The 24585-nt window shown below is 42.5% G+C and overlaps 1 protein-coding gene across 1 annotated transcript in view; it reads left to right on the top strand.

Annotated features, from left to right (window-relative positions):
- The window catches only part of LOC139159552 (SUN domain-containing protein 3-like), a 61958-nt gene that overhangs the window by 11603 nt on the left and 25770 nt on the right, over positions 1-24585 (top strand). Inside the window, exons 3-8 of the mRNA XM_070736863.1 lie at positions 16123-16162; positions 16973-17099; positions 18811-18908; positions 19421-19495; positions 21235-21310; positions 23286-23350. Coding sequence (XP_070592964.1) covers positions 16123-16162; positions 16973-17099; positions 18811-18908; positions 19421-19495; positions 21235-21310; positions 23286-23350 — 481 coding nt within the window. The remainder of the gene's footprint in view (positions 1-16122; positions 16163-16972; positions 17100-18810; positions 18909-19420; positions 19496-21234; positions 21311-23285; positions 23351-24585) is intronic.

Here is a 24585-nt window from a genome sequence, read left to right as displayed (position 1 = left end):
CATCCAGTCTTGGCAACTTTTAAACTTGTGGACTTATTATTTATTTATTTATTTATTTATTTATTATTTGGATTTGTATGCCGCCCCTCTCCGAAGACTCGGGGCGGCTCACAGCAAGTAGTACAAATCATAAATAATGCAATCAGTTAAAATATTTAAAGCTTTAAAAAACCCCATATACTAACAGACACACACACAAGCATACCATGTATAAATTAAACATGCCCAGGGGGAGATGTTTCAATTCCCCCATGCCTGACTGCAAAGGTGGGTTTTAAGGAGTTTACGGAAGGCAGGAAGAGTAGGGGCAGTTCTAATCTCCGGGGGGAGTTGGTTCCAGAGAGCCAGTGCCGCCACAGAGAAGGCTCTTCCCCTGGGGCCCGCCAACCGACATTGTTTAGTTGACGGGACCCGGAGAAGGCCCACTCTGTGGGACCTAATCGGTCGCTGGGATTCGTGCGGCAGGAGGCGGTCTCGGAGATATTCTGGCCCAATGCCATGAAGGGCTTTAAAGGTCATAACCAACACTTTGAATTGTGACCGGAAATTGATCGGCAGCCAATGCAGACTGCGGAGTGATGGTGAAACATGGGCATACCTAGGTAAGCCCATGACTGCTCTCGCAGCTGCGTTCTGCACGATCTGAAGTTTCCGAACACTTTTCAAAGGTAGCCCCATGTAGAGAGCATTACAGTAGTCGAACCTCGAGGTGATGAGGGCATGAGTGACTGTGAGCAATGAGTCCCGGTCCAGATAGGGCCGCAACTGGTGCATCAGGTGAACCTGGGCAAACGCCCCCCTCGCCACAGCTGAGAGATGGTTTTCTTTTTTCTTTTTTTCAATTTTTTTATTAATTTTTCATAAAATAAACAGACACACATACAAACACTAAACATAAAGTGGGGGTGTATTTCCCCCGCTTCTTTTGAAAGTGTACATTCAAGTACAGAAAAAGAATACATAATTGAATATATGTTAAATGTTAAAAGGTTTAGTAAATTTGAGTTAAAGTTTTACAAATCTTGAATACAATATTAATATTAGGTAACATATTCATTAAAAAAAATACCTTTAATGTAATCTTAATTACTATAGTAAAATGCCATATTCATCAAACAAAACATTTAAACTAATTTCAAGTATTATACATATATAGACCAAAGTTCTTAATATGTTGCTTATACTTATACTTATACATAAACTACTATGTCATAATCATCAAAAATGCATTTAAACTAGTATTAATATTGTTATCACCTAGGTAAAAACAAATACAAAAAGTTAACTAGAAATAAATGTGTATATCTTATTTTTTCTTATCTATCCATTTATAAACATTGTTCCATGTTTCATAAAATTTAGTATCTTCTTGATCATTTAATCTTCTTGTCATCATGTCCATTTCAGCGCAATCTAGTATTTTAGCTATAACTTCTTCTTCCTTGGGGATTTCCTCCCCTTTCCAATTTTGCGCATATATTATTCTAGCTGCAGTTAATATGTGTATAATTAAGTAAAGAATTTCTTTCTTGTAGATCTGATTGGTAACTCCTAATAAGTAAAATTCCGGGGTATTATCCATATCTTGCTTTATTATTTCTTTTAATATTTTCTCAATCATCTTCCAATATATTTTAGCTTTACCACATGTCCACCATTGATGGTAATAGGTTCCTATATCCTTCTTACATTTCCAGCATAATGGGGATGTTTTGGGAAACATTTTTGCTATCCTATTTGGTGGGAGATGCCATCTGTAGAACATTTTGATTTGATTTTCTTTTAATGAAACTGATTTGGTCATTTTCCAGTTATTAATCCAAACTTTCTCCCATGTATCTATGTCTATTTCCTTGCCAATATTTCTACACCATCTTATCATAGTATCTTTTAAAGTCAACTCTATATTTTTATGAGCGATGAGAAATTTATATATTTTCCCTATCATTTTTATTGGATTGATAGTAATTAGATTGCTTAAAAGATTCTTACTTTTATTAAAAATATAAAGAGTTTTATCCTTCTGGTATCTAGATCGAATCTGAGCATAATGCCACCAGTCTATTATTATCCCTTCTTCTTGTAATTTAATCCTAGATTTTAGCTTCATCTGGTCATTTAGTAATTCTTTATATCTATAAGTTATTTTCTTGTCTTTTATGGACTTTGGATGCGTTATTGCTTCTAGGGGAGCTAGCCATTCTGGGATATTTAAAAAGTGATTTTTCTTTATGTCTTTCCAGACTTCTAGTAGATACTTCCTTAATGTATGCCTTTTAAAATATGAATGATTTTTTTCCTTATCGTACCATACAAATGCGTGCCATCCAAGCATAAGATCATGTCCTTCTAAGTTTAGTATTCTTTTGTTCTCTAGAATTATCCATTCTCTAAGCCATGTTAATGCGGCAGCCTGATAGTATAATTTCCAATTTGGAAGGCCAAATCCTCCTCTTTCTTTGATATCTTCTAAGCAGTTCATTTTTATCCTTGCTTTTTTCCCTTACCATATGAATTTTTTAACTAGGTTTGTTAAAGTTTTTTAAAAAATTCCCCCTGGATTTATTGGAATTACCTGGAAGAGAAATAAAACCTTGGGTAGAATATTCATCTTAATTGTTGCAATTCTTCCTAAAAATGATATTTTCAGATTATTCCACATTGCTAAATCTTTTTTAATTTCTGTTAGTAATTTTGTATAATTATCATTTTTTAATGTTATTGTTTTCGCTGTTAAATTTATTCCTAAGTATTTTGCTTTTTTTACAATCTTTATTCCAGAGATGCTTTCTAATTTAGTTTCTTGTGTTTTGTTCATATTTTTAGTCAAAAAATGTGTTTTGCTTTTGTTTATCTTTAAACCTGCTACCTTTCCATATTGTTCAATAGCTTGCAGTAAAGTAGGAACTGTTGTTATCGGTTCTTCAATTATGAACGTTAAGTCATCTGCAAAGGCTTGGACTTTATAAGTTTCATCTCCTACAGTTAAACCTTTTATTTTAGGATCCGCTCTTATTTTAATTAATAGAGTTTCAAGAATCATGATAAATAACAATGGTGATATAGGGCAACCTTGACGAACTCCCTTATTTATATCAAGTGTTGGTAATTGATTATTGTTCAATATTATGTTAGTTGTTTGTTTTGAATATATAGTATCTATTAAGTTAACAAATTTTGGGCCAAATCTCATTTTATTTAATTGCATTTTTATGAATATCCAATTGACGTTATCAAAGGCCTTTTGAGCGTCTAGAAACATTAAAGATGCTGTCTTGCCTGGATATTGTTCATAATACTCTAATGTATTTATTACTGTTCTAAGATTGTTTTTAATTTGTCTCCCTGGTAAAAACCCATTTTGGTCTTGGTGTATTATTCCATTTATAACTCTTTTGAGTCTGTCTGCATAAATGGCGATAAATATCTTATAATCTACATTTAATAATGATATGGGCCTATAGTTTTTAATTTTTTCTGGGTCTGTGCCCTGTTTGTGTATTAAAGTTGTCAGTGATTCTGACCAAGATTTAGGAATTTTACCCTCAAGTCTACATAGATTGAAGGTTTCTAACATGTGGCTTCTTATTGTTTCATTTTCTATCTTGTACCATTCTGCCGGTATGGCGTCTGGGCCTGTGGCCTTGTTGCTTTTCTGTTTTTTAATTGTTGTTAGGAGTTCTTCCATTGTTATTGGTCCATCCATGGTGGCCTGTTGGTCTTCTGTTATTTGTGGTAATTTTGAAGCTTGTAAATAGTTACAGACTTCATCTTCACTAACATTATCTTTGGCATATAGATCTTTATAAAAATTATACACAATGTCTGCCTTTCCTTCTCAGCCACAGCTGAGAGATGTTTTTCTAATGTGAGCTGAGGATCGAGGAGGATGCCCAAGTTGCGGACCCTCTCTGAGGGGGTCAATAATTCCCCCCCCCCGCCAGGGTAATGGACGGACAGATGGGATTGTCCTTGGGAGGCAAAACCCACAGCCACTCCGTCTTATCCGGGTTGAGTTTGAGTCTGTTGACACCCATCCAGGCCCCAACAGCCTCCAGGCACCGGCACATCACTTCCACTGCTTCGTTGACTGGGCATGGGGTGGAGATGTAAAGCTGGGTATCATCAGCATATTGATGATACCTCACCCCATGTTCTTGGATGATCTCACCCAGCGGTTTCATGTAAATGTTAAATAGCAGGGGGGAGAGGACTGAGCCGTGAGGCACCCCACAAGGGAGAAACCTCGGAGCCGACCTCTGACCCCCCACTAACACCGACTGCGACCGGCCAGAGAGGTAGGAGGAGAATCACTGAAGAACAGTGCCTCCCACTCCCAACCCCCCCAGCCGGTGCAGAAGGATACCATGGTCGATGGTATCGAAAGCCGCTGAGAGGTCGAGGAGCACTAGGACAGAGGATAAACCCCTGTCCTGGGCCCGCCAGAGATCATCCATCAACGCGACCAAAGCGGTTTCCATGCTGTAACCGGGCCTGAAACCCGACTGCTGGGGACCTAGATAATCGGCTTCTTCCAAGGACCGCTGGAGCTGGAGTGCCACCACCTTCTCAACAACTTTCCCCATAAAGGGAAGGTTGGAGACTGGACGATAGTTATTAAGTACGGCTGGGTCCAGGGAAGGCTTCTTGAGGAGGGGGTGCATGAGCGCTTCTTTATAGAGTGTTGGAAAAACTCCCCTCCCCAAGGAAGCATTGGTAATCTCCTGGGCCCAGCTCCATGTCACCTCCCTGCTGGCCGAAACCAACCAGGAGGGACACGGATCCAGTAAACAGGTGGCGGAACTCACAGCTCCAATGGCCTTGTCCACTTCATCAGGTGTCACCAGATCAAACTCTTCCCAGGCAGGTGGACAAGTACGTGCCCCAGTCACCTCGACTGACTCATTGTCAGCCGACTCTGTTTTACAATTGGAGTCGACATTGGCCCGGATTTGAGTGACTTTATCAGTGAAAAACATGTTAAAGTCCTCGGCACTACTCTGCAAGGGCTCCCCAACTCCCCCTGGGGTTAAGAAGGGAGCGGGTCATCCTAAACAGAGCGGCCGGGCGGGATTCCGCTGATGCAATCAAGGCGGCATGGTACGCGCATCTTGCCGCCTTGAGCGCCACTTTGTAAGTCTTAATGAAAGTTCTTACAAGTGTTCGATGAGATTCAGACCTACTCTTCCTCCATCGCTTCTCTAGACGTCTCTTTTGGCGTTTCAACTCCCGGAGCTCCTCGTTGAACCATGGGGCTCTACGGGGTCTAGCGCCACGGAGAGGTCGCAAAGGCGTAATCCGGTCAAGAGCCTCTGCCTCCCTGCGGGGAAGGATTGGAGCCAGGAAGTCAAGCCATAGTAGAAAATGGTCTGACCATGACAAAGGCAATGCTTCTAAGCCCCTTAGTCTCAGACCATTTCTCAATTGCTCGGAAAGGAATACCATGTCAGGTGCGTGCCCTCCCTTGTGAGTCAGACCCTGTACTACTTGAGTCAGGTCCATGGCTGTCATGGTGGCCATGATCTCCTGTGCCAACCCAGAGGTTTCGCCGAGTGACGGCAGGTTGAAGTCCCCCAGGACAATGAGTCCGGGGAACTCCACCGCCAACCCGGCTACCTCCTCGAGTAGCACAGGCAGGGCTTTTGACACGCAGCTGGGAGGCAGGTACATGAGAAATAAGCCCACCTGAACCCCTAAGTCCAACTTCAACAAGAGAGACTCGCAACCCACAATTTCCGGAGCAATGAGTCTACGCAGGCAAAGGCTCTCCCTGGCTATAATAGCCACTCCTCCCCCCCTTCCCTGGGGTCGAGGTTGATGCCATATCTGAAACCCGGCTGGGCAGATTTCAGAGAGAGGAACACCTCCCTCTGGGCCCAGCCAGGTTTCAGTAATACATGCCAGGTCGGCCTCCTCATCCAGGATCAGATCCCGGATGAGCTTTATTTACCACCGACCTGGCATTAAGCAGCAGCAACCTGAGCCCAGGGCCAGAATTACACTCATCACCAGTGCCCAAGATTGGGCTCACAGAGCCAGAACAAGGGACCGTCATTAAGCAACGATCCCTCGTTCCCCTGGAACGGCTAACTCTGTGGCTCCCGCCATATCTGCCTCTCCCCAGCAACACAGGGATATTCTGACCCTCTGCCACCCCAGAGATTGGTGCCCCTTCCTCTCCTGTCTCCCGAGCGTCAGGTGGGCCAAATCTATCATTCACACTACTATCAATCAACTCATCCATACCATAACCCCACCCACCCCCACCAACCCAATCATACCAATCATTCCATTCATACCCACAAGTATATTTATCCCAGTCATCCATTACTTAGAACCCCAATTATATTAAAAAGCAATTAAATTAGTAACAATATAAAATAGCAATTAATAGAAATATTAATATTAAAACACCATTAAAACTGAATAAAAATAACAATAAAAATACAGAAAATACAAATATAGGTAATAGTGAATAATTCAATTCATTTGGAAATCTGGTCAGCAGCAACTAATAAAAGTGCTAAAGTTCTCAAAGTGCCAAGTTTCCCAAAGTGCCAAGTTTTTCAAAGTGCCAAGTTTTTCAAAGTGCCAAGTTTCTCAAAAGTGCCAGGTTTCTCAAAGTGCCAAGTTCTCAGGGGCAGAGGTTATTCAAAAGTCAAGGATCATTCAGCATCTCTCTCTCTCCCACCCCCCCAGAATAGGGAGGGGTCGTCCATGTCTGTATAACTCTCCCACCACCAGACCTTGATCTACCAGTCCTCCTCCCTTGGTCTCCTTTCAGTCTCCTCTTTCCTATCGCAATGGTTGGTCCTCCGTCCGCCAGGTCTCCTCCAGCGCCGAGCGCACCCACCGCACAGCTGCTCGGCGTCCCGGTCTGCCTGGCTGGTCGCATTGCCCTCAAGAGCGTCCTCCTCCAACACAGTCCAACTCATTCGGCTCACTAGACTCACCGGCTTGTTCATTCATGGAACTCACCCCAAACTCCTTCACTCGTCCCCCCAGCCTCAATCTCGGCGTGGGAACGTTCCCGGAGCGAGAGAGGAACTCAGGAAGAGGACTCGGAGGCGGGGCAGTTCGCTCGCTCCACAGCGGCTGCCATCTTCCGAGCCCCAGCTGATCAGGGCTCTCAGCTCTCCGCTCTCCCACGGCAAAAACAGGGAGAGGACGCCGCACAGGAACCGGACACTGAGACAAAGAACTTTCAGCTCACTGAACATGCACACTGGCCTTCAAACTAGTTCAAAACCACCTATATTTTTGATGTTAAAACCGTAGCCCAGCGGAGCAGCGGCATCCCTCCTTCCTTCCCGCTGCTCCACCGGAACCGGAATCCTGGCTGAGGAATTCTGGGAGTTGAAGTCTACAAGTCTTAAAACTTCCCAAGATTGGAGATCCCTGCTCTACAGTGTGAAGCCCTTCAAATATTTCAGCTAGCTATCACATCTCCTTTCAAACCTCTCTTCTGCTAACCTTATCTAGATCTTTTAATCATGCCTTCGCTTGTAGGACTTCAATGCTTTCACCAGATTCCAATCTCTTCACCATGTTGGTAGCCCTTCTCTGGATTCGCTCCAGTTTAAAAAATATCTTTTAAACTGAGTGGTGGAGGACTGAACATGATAGGCCTAAGGCTGAATACAATTTTGTGTAATCTGATATCTGTTTATCTTGAGGCTCCTTGAGATATCAATTGCTTTTTTTTTCTTTTTTGCAGCTGCATTATACTGCTGTGACATGTTGAACTTCTACTCCGCTAGAACAGTCAAGTTCTCCTTATACAGTGGTACCTCTACTTAGGAACTTAATTCATTCTGTGACCAGATTCTTAAGTAGAAATATTCTTAAGTAGAAGCAATTTTTCCCATAGGAACCAATGTAAAAGCAAATACTGCGTGCAAACCCATTAGGAAAGAAATAAAAGCTCAGGATTTGGGTGGGAGGAGGAGGAGTGAGAGGAGGACAGTTGCTGCCAAAGGAAGAAGATAAAATGAGAGGAATGAAAAAAACCAAAACTTTAAGGCTTAAAAAATAAAAAAGGACTCTGAGGTGGTGAGGAGGAGCACACGCCTCTAATACACCTGGCGTGAGGTGCCACCCATACACTGCCTCCCATACACTGGCTGCTGCTATCTGCTGCCTCTTCCTTCCCATGCTGAAGGGCTCCCTCCTCCTGTCACTCGTTCACTTTGTAGCCGCCGCCTTTCCTTTGCTGTGGTCCCAGTGGTACTTGGCACGCTGAGCGCAGTGCCAAAGGATCTCAGTGGACATTTGAAAACCATCGGAATTGACAAAATCTCCATCTGTCAATTGCAAAAGGCCGCTTTACTGGGATCGGCAAACATAATTTGCCACTACATCACCTAGGTGCTTGGGAAGCACCTGACTGGTGATGAAATACAAAATCCAGTATAGTGATCTCATTTGCTGTGTTGTATCAACATAATGATGATGATGATGATGATGATGATGATGATGATGATGATAATAATAATAATAATAATAATAATAATAATAATAATAATAATAATATCTGCCAGCACGCAAGCTGTTTCCCTGCAGCATGTGTGTCGCTGCCAGCCACCTGATTTTTGGTTCATGTGGAGGCTCTGGGAAGGCATTTTCAGCCTCTAGTGGGGGCAGGGGAGGTGTCAAGGTTCCAAGTAACATCTGAACTAAATCAGAATCTGACTCAAAGTACTCCTCAAAGTTTCAATTTATTTCCGAAGCCATCCTGGCACCCACACTGGGAAACCTGAATCTGAGTTTCCCACTCAGTTGAAAGTTCACATCCCTTGTTCTCCCCACCCACAAACTTGTCACATTGCCCACTCAGATTGTGCCAGCGGGGCAAGTCCTTCCTCCGCTTCCACCCAGGTGGGTGGGTATAGGATGGCCTTGAACCACTCGAAAGAATGCTTTGTGGTTGCATCTGTTCCCTCATGAAAATCACCCCTCCCAAGTTCCCATAAACATCAGGCAAGTGTGGCAAGCTACTGATTTGTCACCAACTTCTGCACTCGCTTCATGGGTGTCAGAAAGCCTCTGGAGCCTGGAGATGGTGAAAAACAGGCCTACTGGGCCCAGCAGAAGTTGGAACATGGGCCATTTTCAGCCTCTAGAAGGCCTTGGGGGTGGAGGAGGCTGTTTTCGCCCTCCCCATGCTCCAAGAAAGACTGTGGAGTCTGGGGAGGGCAAAAGCAGACTTAAGCCCCCCCAAAAAAGTTGGAAAACGGGGGAGGGGGACATGCATGCATGCATGGGGCAATGCGGATATCATGTGTGCATGTGCAGAGGGGTGCATGGTGCATGAGGGGCATTGAATTGTGGGTGTTGGCATGCACACACGCTTTTGGCACCCGAGGGGAAAAAGTTTTGCCATCACTGTCATAAGGTCTTATAGCTCACTAGTGGACAAGTAGTAAAGAATTTTTCTGAGTCTATGTGCTATCAACTAACATTGTTAGGATTGAACCTGAGAGAAGACAAGTCAAACACTCTAGTCCAGTGATGGCGAAACTTTTTTTCCTTGGGTGCCAAAAGCACCAGTGTGCGTGCACTATTGGGCATTTGTGAGTGTCCACACCCATTATCCAATGCCTGGTGAGGGAGAAAATGGCTTCCCCCATCCCCCAGAGGCCATGAGCACCCAGTTTCCCAACTTCTAGTGAGTCTGGTAGGCCCATTTTCCACCCTCCCCCACCTCCTAGAGGTCCTCTGAAAGCTAAAAACACCCTCCTAGACTCTGCAAAAGCTAAAAATCATGCACATGTGTGCTGGAGCTGAGCTATGGCAACATCTCATGTGCCAGCAGATATGGCTCTGCATGCCACCTGTGGCACATGTGCCATAGGTTCGCCATCACTGTCCTAGTCAATCCTGGGTTTTTGATAATTCAATTCAATTCAATTTATTAGATTTGTATGCCGCCCCTCTCCGAAGACTTGGGGCGGCTCAGAACAGTAATAAAAAAACAGTATAACAATGGAACAAATCTAATAATAAAATTATATAAAAAACCCAAACAATTTAAAAAACCATACAGCACATACATACCAAACATAAAATATAAGAAAGCCTGGGGGAGATGTCTTAATTCCCTAATGCCTCGTGATATAGTGGTGGGTCTTGAGTAACTTGCGAAAGACAAGGAGGGTGGGGGCCGTTCTAATCTCTGGGAGGAGTTGATTCCAGAGGGCCAGGGCCGCCACAGAGAAGGCTATTCCCCTGGGACCTGCCAAATGACATTGTTTGGTCGACGTGACCCGGAGAAGGCCAACTCTGAGAGACCTTATTAGCCACTGGGATTTGTGCGGTAGAAGGCGGTTCCGGAGGTATTCTGGTCCAATGCCAGGTTTATTACCAACACTTTAAAGGTCATTACCAACACTTTGAATTGTGACCGGAAACCGATCGGCAGCCAGTGCAGGCCACAGAGTGTTGTAGAAACGTGGGCGAATCTAGGAAGCCCCACGATAGCTCTCACGGCCGCATTCTGCATGATCTGAAGTTTCCAAACACTTTTCAAAGGTAGCCCCATGTAGAGAGCATTGCAGTAGTTGAACCTCGGGGTGATAAGGGCATGAGCGACTGTGAGCAATGACTCCCTGTCCAAATAGGGCCGCAACTGGTGCACCAGGTGGACCTGGGCAAACGCCCTCCTTGCCACAGCCGAAAGATGGTGTTCCAATGTTAGCTATGGATCGAGGAGGACGCCCAAATTGTGAACCCTCTCTGAGGGGGTCAATAATTCCCCCCACCCAGGGTAATGGATGGACAGATGGAATTGTCCTTGGGAGGCAAAACCCACAGCCACTCCGTCTTGTCTGGATTGAGTTTGAGCTTGTTGACACCCATCGAGACCCCAACAGCCTCCAGGCACCAGCACATCCCTTCCACTGCTGTCTTGTCTTCATAAATTAAGTTTTTCAGTTTTTAAAACTCCACAAGTAAATGAAAATGTCTTCAGCAGGCACTCGTAAGATTAGCCTCCCACCCTTCTGACTATGAATGAAATAAGGGTAGAAGAACCCATAGGGTTAAAAAAAATGGACCCAAGTGACTTTTTTTTTTTTTTGTGCTTTGAGCAATCAATAAATGAACGGTCATAAGTCGAGGACTACTTCCCTGGAGGCCTGCATGTGTTTATGTTCAACAGGAAGGAAAGCTTTCTGAGACACACACATACACATTGTGTGTGTGTCCGTCCGTCCCCCCCGGGCTCACCAGCCCGACAATGAGAGTTGTGGCCCAGTTTGAGTTTCATTATGGAGGGATGTCATGCCATCATTGACACGGAGGTGAGAGTTGGTTCCACACTCCTTGACCAAATGCTTGACAATCCCCAATATGACCCTCTTGGAAAGCTAAATACGGTGTGTGTGTGTTTGTGTGGGTGGCACCATTCTTGGTTTGAGCGTTTACCTAACTGGAAAGAAAACTAACTTCAGATTGTGTCCCCTTGTTCTTGTGTTCACTTTCCTATTAAAAACACTTCCCTCCTGAACCTTATTTAACCCTTTGACATATTTATTTTTTTATTTATTTTTTATTTTATTCATTTGTCCAATACACAAATACATAGGAAGAAAAATAGACATGTGGTAATATATATAAGGGTAAAAGTGAACTAAGAGGAGAGGATATATGAAAGGAAGAGAATATATATGATAGGTGAAAGAAAGGAAAGACAATTGGACAGGGGACGAAAGGCACACCAATGCACTTATGTACGCCCTTTACTGGCCTCTTAGGAACCTGGAGAGGTCAATTGTGGAGAGTCTAAGGGAGAAATGTTGGGGGTTAGGGGTTGACACAATTGAGTCCGGTAATGAGTTCCACGCTTCGATAACTCGATTGTTGAAATCATATTTTTTACAGTCAAGTTTGGAGCGGTTTGTATTAAGTTTGAATCTGTTGCGTGCTCTTGTGTTGTTGCAGTTGAAGCTGACGTAGTCATTGACCGGTAGGATGTTGCAGCATATGACCTCGTAGGCAATACTCAAATCGTGTTTTAGGTGCCATAGTTCTAGGCTTTCTAGGCCCAGGATTGTTAGTCTATTTTCGTAGGGTATTCTGTTTCGAGTGGAGGAGCGAAGGGCTCTTCTGGTGAAATATCTTTGGACATTTTCAAGGGTGTTGATGTCTGAGATGTGGTATGGATTCCAGACAGATAAATGTTTCAATCATGTGCCCCCTTTTCCTTCTGTCCTCCAGACTGTCTTTTCTCAAAAGACACCTTACAAAATAATACTATAGAGGGATATAGCATTGCTTCCAGCTGTACGGATTCAGCTCCAGTGATCTTAGAAGCCGATGTCTGAGAAGAACTTGAATGATTAAAGATAAATAAGGCAATGGGTCCAGATGGCATCCACCCCAGAGTTCTTAAAGAACTCAGATCTGTCATTACTACCCCCCTGACTGATTTGTTTAACCAATCCTTGTTAACAAGAGAAGTTCCTGAGGATTGGAGAATGGCCAGTGTTGTGCCTATTCACAAGAAGGGCAGTAGAGAAGAAGCTGGTAACTACAGGCCAGTTAGCTTGACATCAGTTGTAGTTAAAATGATGGAGACTCTACTCAAAAAGAGGATAAATCAGCACCTAAAAAACAATAACTTATCGGACCCAAATCAGCATGGCTTTACTGAAGGCAAATCATGTCAGACTAATCTCATTGATTTCTTTGACTATGTCACAAAGGTGTTGGATGAAGGTGGTGCCGTGGATATTGCCTACCTGGACTTCAGCAAAGCCTTTGATACGGTTCCACATAAAGAGCTGATAGATAAATTAGTGAAGATTGGACTTAATCCCTGGATAGTTCAATGGATTTGCAGCTGGCTGAAGCGTAGACATCAGAGAGTTATTGTTAATGGCGAGTATTCTGAGCAGAGTCAGGTTACAAGCGGTGTGCCACAAGGGTCTGTTCTGGGTCCTATTCTTTTTAATATGTTTGTGAGTGACATAGGGGAAGGTTTGGTAGGGAGGGTTTGCCTATTTGCCGATGACTCTAAAGTGTGCAATAGGGTTGATATTCCTGGAGGGATCTGTAATATGGTAAATGATTTAGCTTTACTAGATAAATGGTCAAAGCAATGGAAACTGCAGTTTAATGTTTCCAAATGTAAAATAATGCACTTGGGGAAAAGGAATCCTCAATCTGAGTATTGCATTGGCAGTTCTGTGTTAGTGATTTCTGACAGTCTCAAAATGGGTGAACAGTGCAGTCAGGCGGTAGGGAAAGCAAGTAGGATGCTTGGCTGCATAGCTAGAGGTATAACAAGCAGGAAGAGGGAGATTATGATTCCACTATATAAAATGCTGGTGAGACCACATTTGGAATACTGTGTTCAGTTCTGGAGACCTCACCTACAAAAAGATATTGACAAAATTGAACGGGTCCAAAGACGGGCTACAAGAATGGTGGAAGGTCTTAAGCATAAAACGTATCAGGAAAGACTTAATGAACTCAATCTGTATAGTCTGGGGGACAGAAGGAAAAGAGGGGACATGATCGAAACATTTAAATATATTAAAGGGTTAAATAAGGTCCAGGAGGGAAGTGTTTTTAATAGGAAAGTGAACACAAGAACAAGGGGACACAATCTGAAGTTAGTTGGGGGAAAGATCAAAAGCAACATGAGAAAATATTATTTTACTGAAAGAGTAGTAGATCCTTGGAACAAACTTCCAGCAGACGTGGTAGATAAATCCACAGTAACTGAATTTAAACATGCCTGGGATAAACATATATCCATCCTAAGATAAAATACAGAAAATAGTATAAGGGCAGACTAGATGGACCATGAGGTCTTTTTCTGCCGTCAGACTTCTATGTTTCTATGTTTCTATACAGATCGAGTTCATTAAGTCTTTCCTGATAAGCATAAAACATATCAGAAAAGACTTAATGAACATGATCGAAACATTTAAATATGTCAAAGGGTTAAATAAGGTTCAGGAGGGAAGTGTTTTTAATAGGAAAGTGAACACAAGAACAAGGGGACACAATCTGAAGTTAGTTGGGGGAAAGATCAAAAGCAACATGAGAAAATATTTTTGTACTGAAAGAGTAGTAGATACTTGGAACAAACTTCCAGCAGACGTGGTTGGTAAATCCACAGTAACTGAATTTAAACATGCCTGGGATAAACATATATTCATCCTAAGATTAAATACAACTTTCAATGGGAAGGTTTAAAACAAGAACTGTTGAATGAAAGAAGCCAGAATGAGTTTATTTACAGAAATCTAGCACACGTTGGCTCACTTAGGAAGTTTGGGAAAGTTGTCACTTTGGTGACATCCAACCACGCTTTCACACTAACCATAGGTTGTATGACACAAGAGAAGACTGAAGAGCCTCCGTGGTCCAGTGGTTAGAGTGCAGTATTGCAGGCTATTTCTGCTGATCACTGGCTGCCAGGAGTTTCGCAGATTGAATCTCAGGAGGCTCAAGGTTGAGTAAAATGAGGACCCAGATTGTTGGGGGCAATAGGCTTACTCTCTGTAAACCGCTTAGAGAGAGCTGTAAAGTGTGAAGCGGTATATAAGTCTCAATGCTATTGCTATTGCTATTGCTATTGCATCTTTTCTTTTTTTCACACCTCCCTCTCTCCCTCTGCATCCAATCAGCTGGTGGATGGGCAAATGGCAGTTGGCCGTCTTAGAACTCAGGCTGACAATTGACATATAACGGATGAAGGAAGGTAGTGAAATAAGAGCCAGGGAAAGACTCAGAGGTTATTGTGGAGTGCCAGAGATTGCTGGGCGAGGCCTTTCTCTCTGAAGTAAGGGGACCCTTACAGGTATGCTGGGGTACAATTTTCCTTATGGTCTACAGCAGTGATGGCAAACCTTTCTTTCCTCTGGTGCCAAGAGAGCATGGGTGCGCGCTATTGCTCATACGTGAGTGCCCACACCCATAATTCAATGCCTGACGAAGGCAAAAATAGCTTCCCCTGTCCCCTGGAGACCCTCTGGAGGCCAAAAATGGCCTGTTCCCCAACTTCTGGTGGGCCCAATAGGCTCATGTTTTGCCCTCCCTCACCACTCCTGAGGCTCTCTAGAAACCAAAAACTCCCAGGGCCTCTGTGTGAGCCAAAAATCAGCTGGCCAGCACACACATGCTCATTGGAGCTGAGTTAAGGCAATGGCTCACATACCAGCAGACATGGCTCCGCGTGCCACCTGTGGCACCCATTCCATAGGTTCACCATTACTGGTCTACAGCTTCCTTTGTTCCCTTCCACAAGCAGGCAATTTCCTCGGTCAGCTGAAGAGGGTTCATTTCTGAACTCCCTCCCAGATTCCCACAAGCAACCTCAATGGGGATCCAAGCAGAAAGTTTTGTTCCCAATCCCTTTTTGTTTTTTTCATTCTGTTTCTCCATTTAATTAAGGAAATAGGGATCTCTGGAAGAATCATCCACAAGGGATCACGAGCTGTTTATTATATAAAGTAAGACTGACGTCTAGTGAAAGTATCCAGCACTTCAACTCATTTATTTTTCTTCTTCTTCACCTGGCAGTAAATTTGTGTGATTTGGATAAAATAGAATAAAATTTAAAAAGTCCTTTAGCTTTCAATCCTCATATTTCATACTGAGAATTGCTCCCAATGAAGGAAAAAGGCATTCTCAGAGATCAGATTTTCTGGATCAACTTCTATTTCAGATGGTGCAGAAAGTACTATCATCTGTTAATAGGAAAAAAATATAGCAAAATGTTAGATCTTTTCACAACACATACGTTCTCTGGATTGTGCCAAAGAAGATGATTATAACAAGCAACTTTTTAGAAGAGGGTTAGTTAGAAACAAAGGAAGGTTAGTTTGATGTATTTAGTAAACCATTATCTCCACTGCAGGTCCAAGAACTGAATCTGGGATCAATTTATTTGTTTGTTTGTTTTATATTGTTTTATATTACTCACCCATAGTGACTCAAGGCAGCTTACAGAATATAAAACCACATTTGAAACAATAAAGCTAATAAAAAGAATCAAATAAATCAATATAGTATAATATAATAAAATCACCCCCTACCCCATTCCCTACCCTGGCAGTAGCAGATCACACGAGCCATTTAATGGGCTCCATTCCATTCTGGGTTCCCCAGGCCCACTTGGAGAACCAGGTCTTCAGCGCCTTCCACAAGTGTAAAGAGTAGGGGCCATTCTAATCTCTGTGGGAAATACAGTGGTGGCTTGCTCCCAGTTCGCCCGAGTTCTGCGAACTGGTAGTAGTGGTGATGGAAGGCTCCACCCACCTGCCCAGGATGCATGCGCAGAAGTGTTGAATGTGTGCACAAGTGCATGCATGAACCAATAGCAACATGTTTTAGGACCCACTACTGGGAATGATGTTCCAAGAAAGGGAGCCACCACGGAGAAAGCCCTTCTTCTGGGTCCCACCAGGTGTATCTCCCTCGGGGATGGGACCTACAACATTCCCCGCCTCCCTGTTCTGATGGCTTGGGTAGATGTGATCGGTAGGAGATGGTCCCTCAGATATTCCTGCTTTTGCAACTGAGACAAAGTATGTACCCTTCCTTTCTGATCCTTCCCTAAATAACTTGATTAAAGGATTTTTGTGATGGACACATGAGTTTCGGCTTCTATTTGGCTAACACCAAAAACGCCTCTACGAATATGCAGAAGTATGCTCCAAAGAGGAACAAAATTCTCTGCTGGCAATACCATATGCCCTATTGTGATGTCATGAGATGATCATGTATACTTCACTGTAGGCCTATTGTGAATCACACGCTGGAGGTCAGGCGGTTAATCTGCACACATCACAGAAGTGCATTGGAAAGACAGAATGGAGGCGATTTTGATGAATGTGGAAAGCAGGGTGCTTGTTTGTGCATGTAACTTTTTGGTGCTGAGATTTTGAGAGCACAATAATTTAGAAGCAACCAACAGAATTCTTTCAAAATACGTCCAATTGTCACGTTGTCCTTTCAGTCATGGATGGGAGACGCTCTGTGCGGAGGTATCCAGCTCAAGCAATGCCAGGTTTTCAAGATAACCCTGCTGAGCAAGGTAGCAATCCCAGGGCAACAAGAGGATCGGGCAAGACCCAGTCAAAGAAGTAAGAAGAATGCATGGATTTAGTTACTGTAACATAACGAATACCGTATTTTTGGAGTATAAGACACACCCTTTCCCTCCCTAAAAGAGGTTGATAATTAGGGTGCATCTTATACTCTAAATGTAGCTTTTTTCCAGCCCTAACTAGCTGCTAACGATCTTCCCAGTTCTTACCTTGCAGGCTCTTTCATTGTTTCTCTCTGTGAAGAATGTTTTCTAAGCCCTAATTCTTTGCAGGGTTTTTTCATTGCTCTAACTTGCTCTCAATAAGTTTATTTCCTTCCCTAACCAGGTACTAACAATGTTCACAGCTCTTACCGGCTTGCAAGCTCTTTCACTGTTATTCCCTGCTAAAAATATTTTACAAGCCCTAAGTCTTTGCAGGGTTTTTTCCATTGCTCTACTTGCTGCGAATGTTTCTTTCCAGGTGCTAATGATGTTCCCAGCTCTTACTGGCTTGCAAGCTCTTTCATTGTTATTCTCTCTGAATAAAGTTTTTTTAAAGCCCTAAGGAGGGCTTTAACTATTTTTCTTCACACACACACACTGCTCAAAAAAATAAAGGGAATACTCAAATAACACATGTAGATCTGAATGGATGAAATATTCTCATTGAATATTTTGTTCTGTACAAAGTTGAATGTATACAACAGCATGTGAAATTGATTGTCAATCAGTATTGCTTCCTAAGTAGATAGTTTGATTTCACAGAAGTTTGATTTACTTGGAGTTATATTGTGCTGTTTAAGTGTCCCCTTTATTTTTTTGAGCAGTCTATATAAAATGTATGATAGGTCAAATTGGGCTGCAAATAGATGTAGAAGTTTATGAAACTGGGACCTCTTTTGCAAGGGAGAGAGCTATTATTGTTGCAATATACTGTATTTGTCAGTGTTCAACTAGTAGGGATGATATGTTTTATTTATTTTTGTCATTTTAACTCACATCTTTTTGAAAATGTTTTAATTTAGATTAGCTTCTGTTAATTTTTTCCCTCTTTGGATTTTGTGCTTTAATTATTGAATATTAAAAAGTATTGGGAAAAAGTATAATTTAAATGTACACATCTCCCTTTCATAGTCCACATGAACTCACATGAACAATGAAAACAATACAATGAAATTTTGGGAAAGATGGGTGTAACAATGAGGTTAAAAGGTTTTTCATGCACCTCCCCTGGATCCTGTCTTCATTGCTGCAGGACAGTTACACCATTTTGGGGAAACTGTAGGCTAGAACCAATTTTTAGGAATAGCAAATAGTATTTTAATATGCTTTGTTGACACAATGGATGGAGTGAAGACACTAAGGAACATCATTCTTAGGATAATGCATTGTATTTCAGGCAGCCCCCAATGACAGCTAAAAGCATGAAAAAAGCTTTATTTAGGAGCCGTGGTGGCACAGTGGTTGGAACACAGCATTGCAGGCTCACTCACTGCTCACTGCCAGAAGTTCAAACCTGACCGGTTCAAGGTTAACTCAGCCTTCCATCTTTCCGAGATCGGTAAAATGAGGACCCAGGTGGTTGAGGGCAATATGCTGACTCTTTAAACCACTTAGAGGGGACAGTAAAGCACTATGAAGTGGTATATACGTCTATGTGCTATGGCTCAATGCTAAAGTGTTCGTATTTTTCACGGTAATTAAAAAAGCCGGCACCCCAATATAACAGTACATTTGTAGAGCATTTGCAACTCTTCTTCTTTCAGCTGGTTCCTGCTTAATTCTTCAGGAGGTTGTCCAAGGACATCTACTACCTCATCTAGCCAGATGTCTTCAATTTATGATCAGAGAGAAGACAAGGGGGGTAAGTCTAAGAAACATTTAGGCTTTGGATACCCACTAATGATTAGAGGCCAGGGATTTTAAAAAAAAATCCAGAGAAAATATGTCAGGATTGCATCTTGAATCTTTTTGCTAGTTTAGATCTATGCAGTGTATACAAATCCACTAAAGTAGGAGTCTCCAACTTTGGCAACTTTAAGCCTAGAGGACTTCAATTCCCACAATTCCCCAGCCATCACTGCTGGCTAGGAAATTTTTGGGAGTTGAAGTCCCCCAGACTTAAAGTTACCAAGGTTGGAGACCCCTGCATAATTTTGCATTTACCCTCATATGTTATCTCTCTTGCAATTGATGCATTCAAGAGGGCCAAGATACAAGAATAGGAAAGAAAACAAACTACTGTACAGATTGTAGAAATGTATATTGATGCAGATGGAAGTCAGATCAGATACTGCAAATCCAGTCTGTCTACAGAAATTATTGATATAGGATAATAGTGATGATTGGATAATGAGAATGGGTTTTCTTCGACAGGAGGAGTCATTGCTGGTGAGAGTTGCTGTAGCCACTCGTCATCTGATTCCACAGCTTCATCTGAAAGTATGCTGAGTATGTAGCAGTTCCACTTTCCTACAGCTTTCCTGAAAATATGGTGCATTTCATAACTAAAGTTATTCAAGCAGAAGTTAGACCAGCCTTTAATCAGGGATGGAAGTTAATCCTCCAAGACAACTTCCAACTTTAGAGTATCATATTGTTTAGTCTTTAAGACATCATCATCATCATCATCATCATCATCATCATCATCATCACAACAACAACAACAACAATCCTAATAATAATGGAATAATATTTAAGTAGATTGGCAAATACAAACTCTTCTGGAGTTTCTTTCTTATCTACTTGACCCAACAATTGTCCCAAAGGTGCTTTTTTGATAGAATGATAGTAGCAAGTTGTTTCACCTCATGCTTTTCTGGAACACCAGTTCTGTAATACAGAATCTTATGTGTTCATCCAAGCCTATAGTAAGCTCTAAAATGCAGGAATGACCAATTTGAGAATATCCTCACCCATTTTACTCATCTACTGTACATCTTCCTATATGTATAAAGGGACAGTTCATCTCAGAAAATGTCCACTACTAAGGCTGACCCATTGGATATAATAAATGAGCATTTAACTCTAAAAGTCCATCTGCTTTTAGTAAGATTTAAGAAGGCCCAATCTTCTCTGGATTGAATCTAAGGTCAATAGTACTGATTGGCTATGTTAATATAATGTACAGTTTACCTATAATCTACCTAAGAACGTCTCTACTTACAAACTTTTCTAGATAAGAACCGGGTATTCAATATTTTTTTGCCTCTTCTCAAGAACCTATTCCACTTACAAACCCAAGCCTCCAAAACTGTAACCGGAAAAGGCAGGGAGAAGCCTCTGTGGGGCCCCTCTAGGAATCTCCTGGGACAAAACAGGGCCAGAAAAGGCAGTGAGAAGCCTCTATGGGGCCTCTCTAGGGATCTCCTGGGAGGAAACAGGGCCTCCAGCCTCCCTGTGGTTTCCCCAATCACACGCATTATTTGCTTTTACGTTGATTCCTGTGGGAAAATTGCTTCTTCTTACAAACTTTTCTACTTAAGAACCTGGTCACGGAACGAATTAAGTTCGTAAGTAGAGGTACCACTGTACTGTGTTTCAGATTGAGCCCCTTCCTTGTAAATAATTTTGCATATCAGTAATTTGGAGATCCTTATTTGTTAAAATGGGATGAAGATCTAAATCTCAGTGCAACCTACTATTTTATTTTGGAGTTTAATGTTCCACTATTTGCTAAAATAGGGTTTAATTCTATATCTCAGGCTATGACATGATGAATCACACATAGCAACAGCATAGATGGTGCATAGAGCAAATAGGGCTAACTGTTGTATTTGCCAAGAGTTTGAATTGTGAATTTACCAATTTTATTTATTTATTTATTGCTAGGAAGGTATTTTGATGAGCCTTGGTGGTGCAGTAGTTGAGGTGCAGTATTGCAACCTACTTCTACTGATCACCGGCTGCCAGCAGTTTGGCAGATCAAATCTCAGTAGGCTCAAGATGGACTCAGCCTTCCATCCTTCCAAGGTGGGAAAAATGAGGATCCAGACTGTTGGGGGCAATATGCTTATTTTCTGTAAACCGCTTAAAGAAGGATGGAAAGCACTGTGAAGCGCTATATAAGTCTAAATGCTATTATCTTAGTCCTCAGGCAGATCAGATGACCAAACAAGTATATTCCCAGTTACTTTATAAACCTTCAGAATCAACACCTTAATTGTTTTGTGAATTGTTCTGTTTCACAGAAACCATAGGCTGCATCCCTAGCATTATTGTGTTTTCTTTTCTCTGCTGTCTTCGAAAATTCTGCTGCTGTATTAGGTAAGTAGCAATGTAAAAATGTCCAAAACCTCTTTTGGAATGACATCATAATCAAGACAGCTAACTCTGCATCTAATCGTCTTCTCCATCACAGAAGTTCTACGTTGGGTGGGGTAGAGGTTGAAAATATCATATATTAGATGACATGAAAGACTTTAAATAGGCTAAAGAGGTGTTACCCTAACACATTGGTGACTAACATTTTTATTGTCACTTGCCGAAAGCATACTTGCACACCCATAATGCAATTCGTGTGCGACACCCCCCCAGCCTCGCAATTGCCCATGCAACTCCCCTGCTTACACCCCGCATATGTGCGCACTCCCCCTATGCTCCCCCACTCCCTGCATATGCAAGTGACCCCCTGCCCCTCCACTCCCTGCATGCATTTTTGACCCATGTGTCCGACCCTGCACCTGCATGCACATCCCCATGAATTTAAATATTTTAAAATTATTTTGTTTATAAATCCATGTTATATATTAAAATAATGTATTATAACTATAAAATATTCAATTATTGTGTTTTAATGGTGCCTTTTATGCACAAATTAATTATCCTTAATTTCTTCCTTCCTTGACTTTAAAAGTAACAGATTCTGCATGGTCCCATTTGCAGTTCCTCTCTCTCTCTCTCTCTCTCTTCCTAGTCCCAAGTCCTTCCCTCTAAATTCAAGTCTACTTCTCTCAGATTCTCCAAACCACATATCTTCTCCAGCCAACGTATTCAGCAATTTCTTTGGTGGTGAAAGTTGTCCACACTGGCTTAGTTGGGAATGGAAATGGGACAACCATTCAGAAACACAAATGAATGAATGAATGAAAGAATGAAAGAATGAATGAATCAGTCAATCAACCAATCAACCAATGAATGAATCAATCAATCCAGCCCAGCCAAGTTGCTGCAACAAAACCTGCCACTGTCAATTCACCATGGCCAACTCACATCAGGACAACTCGCCATGGGACAATTTAACAATTCAATTTTATTATTTAAAATAAATTTTAAAATATTAAATTTTCCATTCTTCAGTGATTCTATTCCACCATTTCTTTGATATTAGTGTAATTCTTGTCCCGCAGTAAATCATCCTATGGAGAGTTGGCCATGTTGAAATAAACCCAGCTGAAACACCCATGGACTTCTTGAATCCTTTGCATAGACTCAAGCTGCCTCTCTCCTCCATTACTTGCAGGAAGAAAGCTTATGTTATGTCTTCCTCTACTTCACAAGTAGTCTTTCTGCTGATCCTCTTGCTGGTTTTCATCAACTCTACTATTTATTTTACTCTCACTTCTGCTTTTCCATATCTCAAGCAATGTAATAACCTGAGCATTGCCTAGAATTTGATGCTTGACCTATTTTACATGCAGGCAATTTCCAATTCCATATCTGCATATCCAGTTTGCGAAAGGCCCCTATCTGATACCTAACAATGTTGCCAACACCTTAAGCTGAACTGGTTGAACTCAATAGATGCATCTTCCTAGGTCAGTGCTAGGCAAAGTTGGCTCTTCTATGACATGTGGACTTCAACTCCCAGAATTCCTGAGCTAGTATGACTGGCTCAGGAATTCTGGGAGCTGAAGTTCACAAGTCATAGAAGAGCCAACTTTGTCTACCCCTGTCCTAGGTGTTTCTTCCCTTTCTCATGCAACAGCTAGCATAGCCATAATGTATAGTGTGATACCATTGGCACTAGAGGTTAAGGAAACACCCTGTTTGATGACATCACACCATGCATTGTTTTATGGCAGATATCAAGCAAGGAAAAAAGAGGAGAGAGAAAAAACATGAAGCAGCAGCAACCCTCAGAATGACTTGTTAATAAACCTCTCTGGTTGGGAAAAGAACGAGCAATGCCCTTGAGTGGCCTTCGCCACTATCAAAATTCTCATTCTTATCCTTAGAATTTTTATCCTAAGAATTTTCCCGTCTATTGACTTTTCCTTAATGATCCTACCTTCCTCCACAGAAGCCAAAGGGAAAACTGTGTGAAATGCTTGATGTTGCTCACCATAGCTGCCTCAGTCATTTATGGTAAGTACTTCCACTTGAGATTTGAAAAAAAAACCATCTGACTAGCAGGAGGTTCTCATGGATTGAACAAAAAAGGTGCTTGTGTCGACGACCTGAGTGTCAGAAGTCCCAATGTGCCAGATTTTACCCAGAAAAGTTCATGTTTTAACTCACGCCAGGTGGGCAAGGCAGTGGTTAAGGAAGGTTTCCTTATTGCTCATTATCACAACCCACTAATGCTTTTCCGTCACTCTGAGTTTACAAACAAAGTCCCACGAGGAAAGATGGTGATAAGCTGGGGTGGGGCTACTGCCTGGATGGGGGGGGTGACGCAGTGGGGTAGCAAAAATGGAGCTCTGCCCCAGAGCACCCAATTTGCATTGAAAGATGTTGAAAGAAAATGCAGGGCGTCCTGCATAAGCCACGCCCACAATGTGGTAGTAAAATTTTGGTAGCCCTTCACTGGAAATAAGTCCAGAGTTCCAGCAACCAAATAATAGTCCAAGAGTCTAAAGTCTGAGAGCTGAGACCAAGCCCAAAATTCAAGGAACAGGATCCAGTGAAGCTGGGAAGAAGCACATCAAAACAAGCAAGTGTTCCCGACAGACACACCTTCTCAAGCATCTGATTCAATCAACCTGCCCCAGCTTTCCTTCTGAGGAAGGACGGGGCTGCTTCCTTGTAAGCAACCTCGCTGATCTCCTCTGTGCCCCTCTCCACTCTGCTCTCCTCATCCGTTCTTTGTCAGAGGCAGTCTAGAGCAGCGGCGGGTTCCACTTACCTGCATACCGGTGCGCTGCACGGGCATCCTACTCATTCGGATGGTCATGGATGTGCGCCTGTGCGTGCGTTCCCACATGTGATTTTGCTTTTGCGCATGCGCAGGAAACAAAAACTTGCTGAAATCTCCTGAGGGGACGCTCGCTCGCATACAATTTCGGTGATTTTTTGCTTCCACACACGTGGGGAAGCAAAAAATCAATGACATTTCATGCACCTGGGTATCCCCTCACAGGATTTTTAAAAAAAAAGATGGCGCCAGTCACCAGAATATTGAAGACGGCATCAGAGTGGTTTCACGCAAATTGCGCAATCTAGCGGAATGGAGCTCCGAGGCGTACAGGTAGCAGCCCACCACTGAGAGGCTACCATCTCTGTTGGTCCTGTGCAGCTGCTCTGCTCCTGCAGGAGGATCCCCATCCGGTTGCCCCCCCCCTCCGACTCCCACTGCCAGACGGACTTGGGACTTCCTCATC

Source organism: Erythrolamprus reginae, chromosome 2 (assembly GCF_031021105.1).
Source record: "Erythrolamprus reginae isolate rEryReg1 chromosome 2, rEryReg1.hap1, whole genome shotgun sequence".
NCBI classification, from domain to species: Eukaryota; Metazoa; Chordata; class Lepidosauria; order Squamata; family Dipsadidae; genus Erythrolamprus; species Erythrolamprus reginae.
Note: the sequence above shows the minus strand (reverse complement) of the source record. Positions and strands in the feature narration are given on the sequence as shown.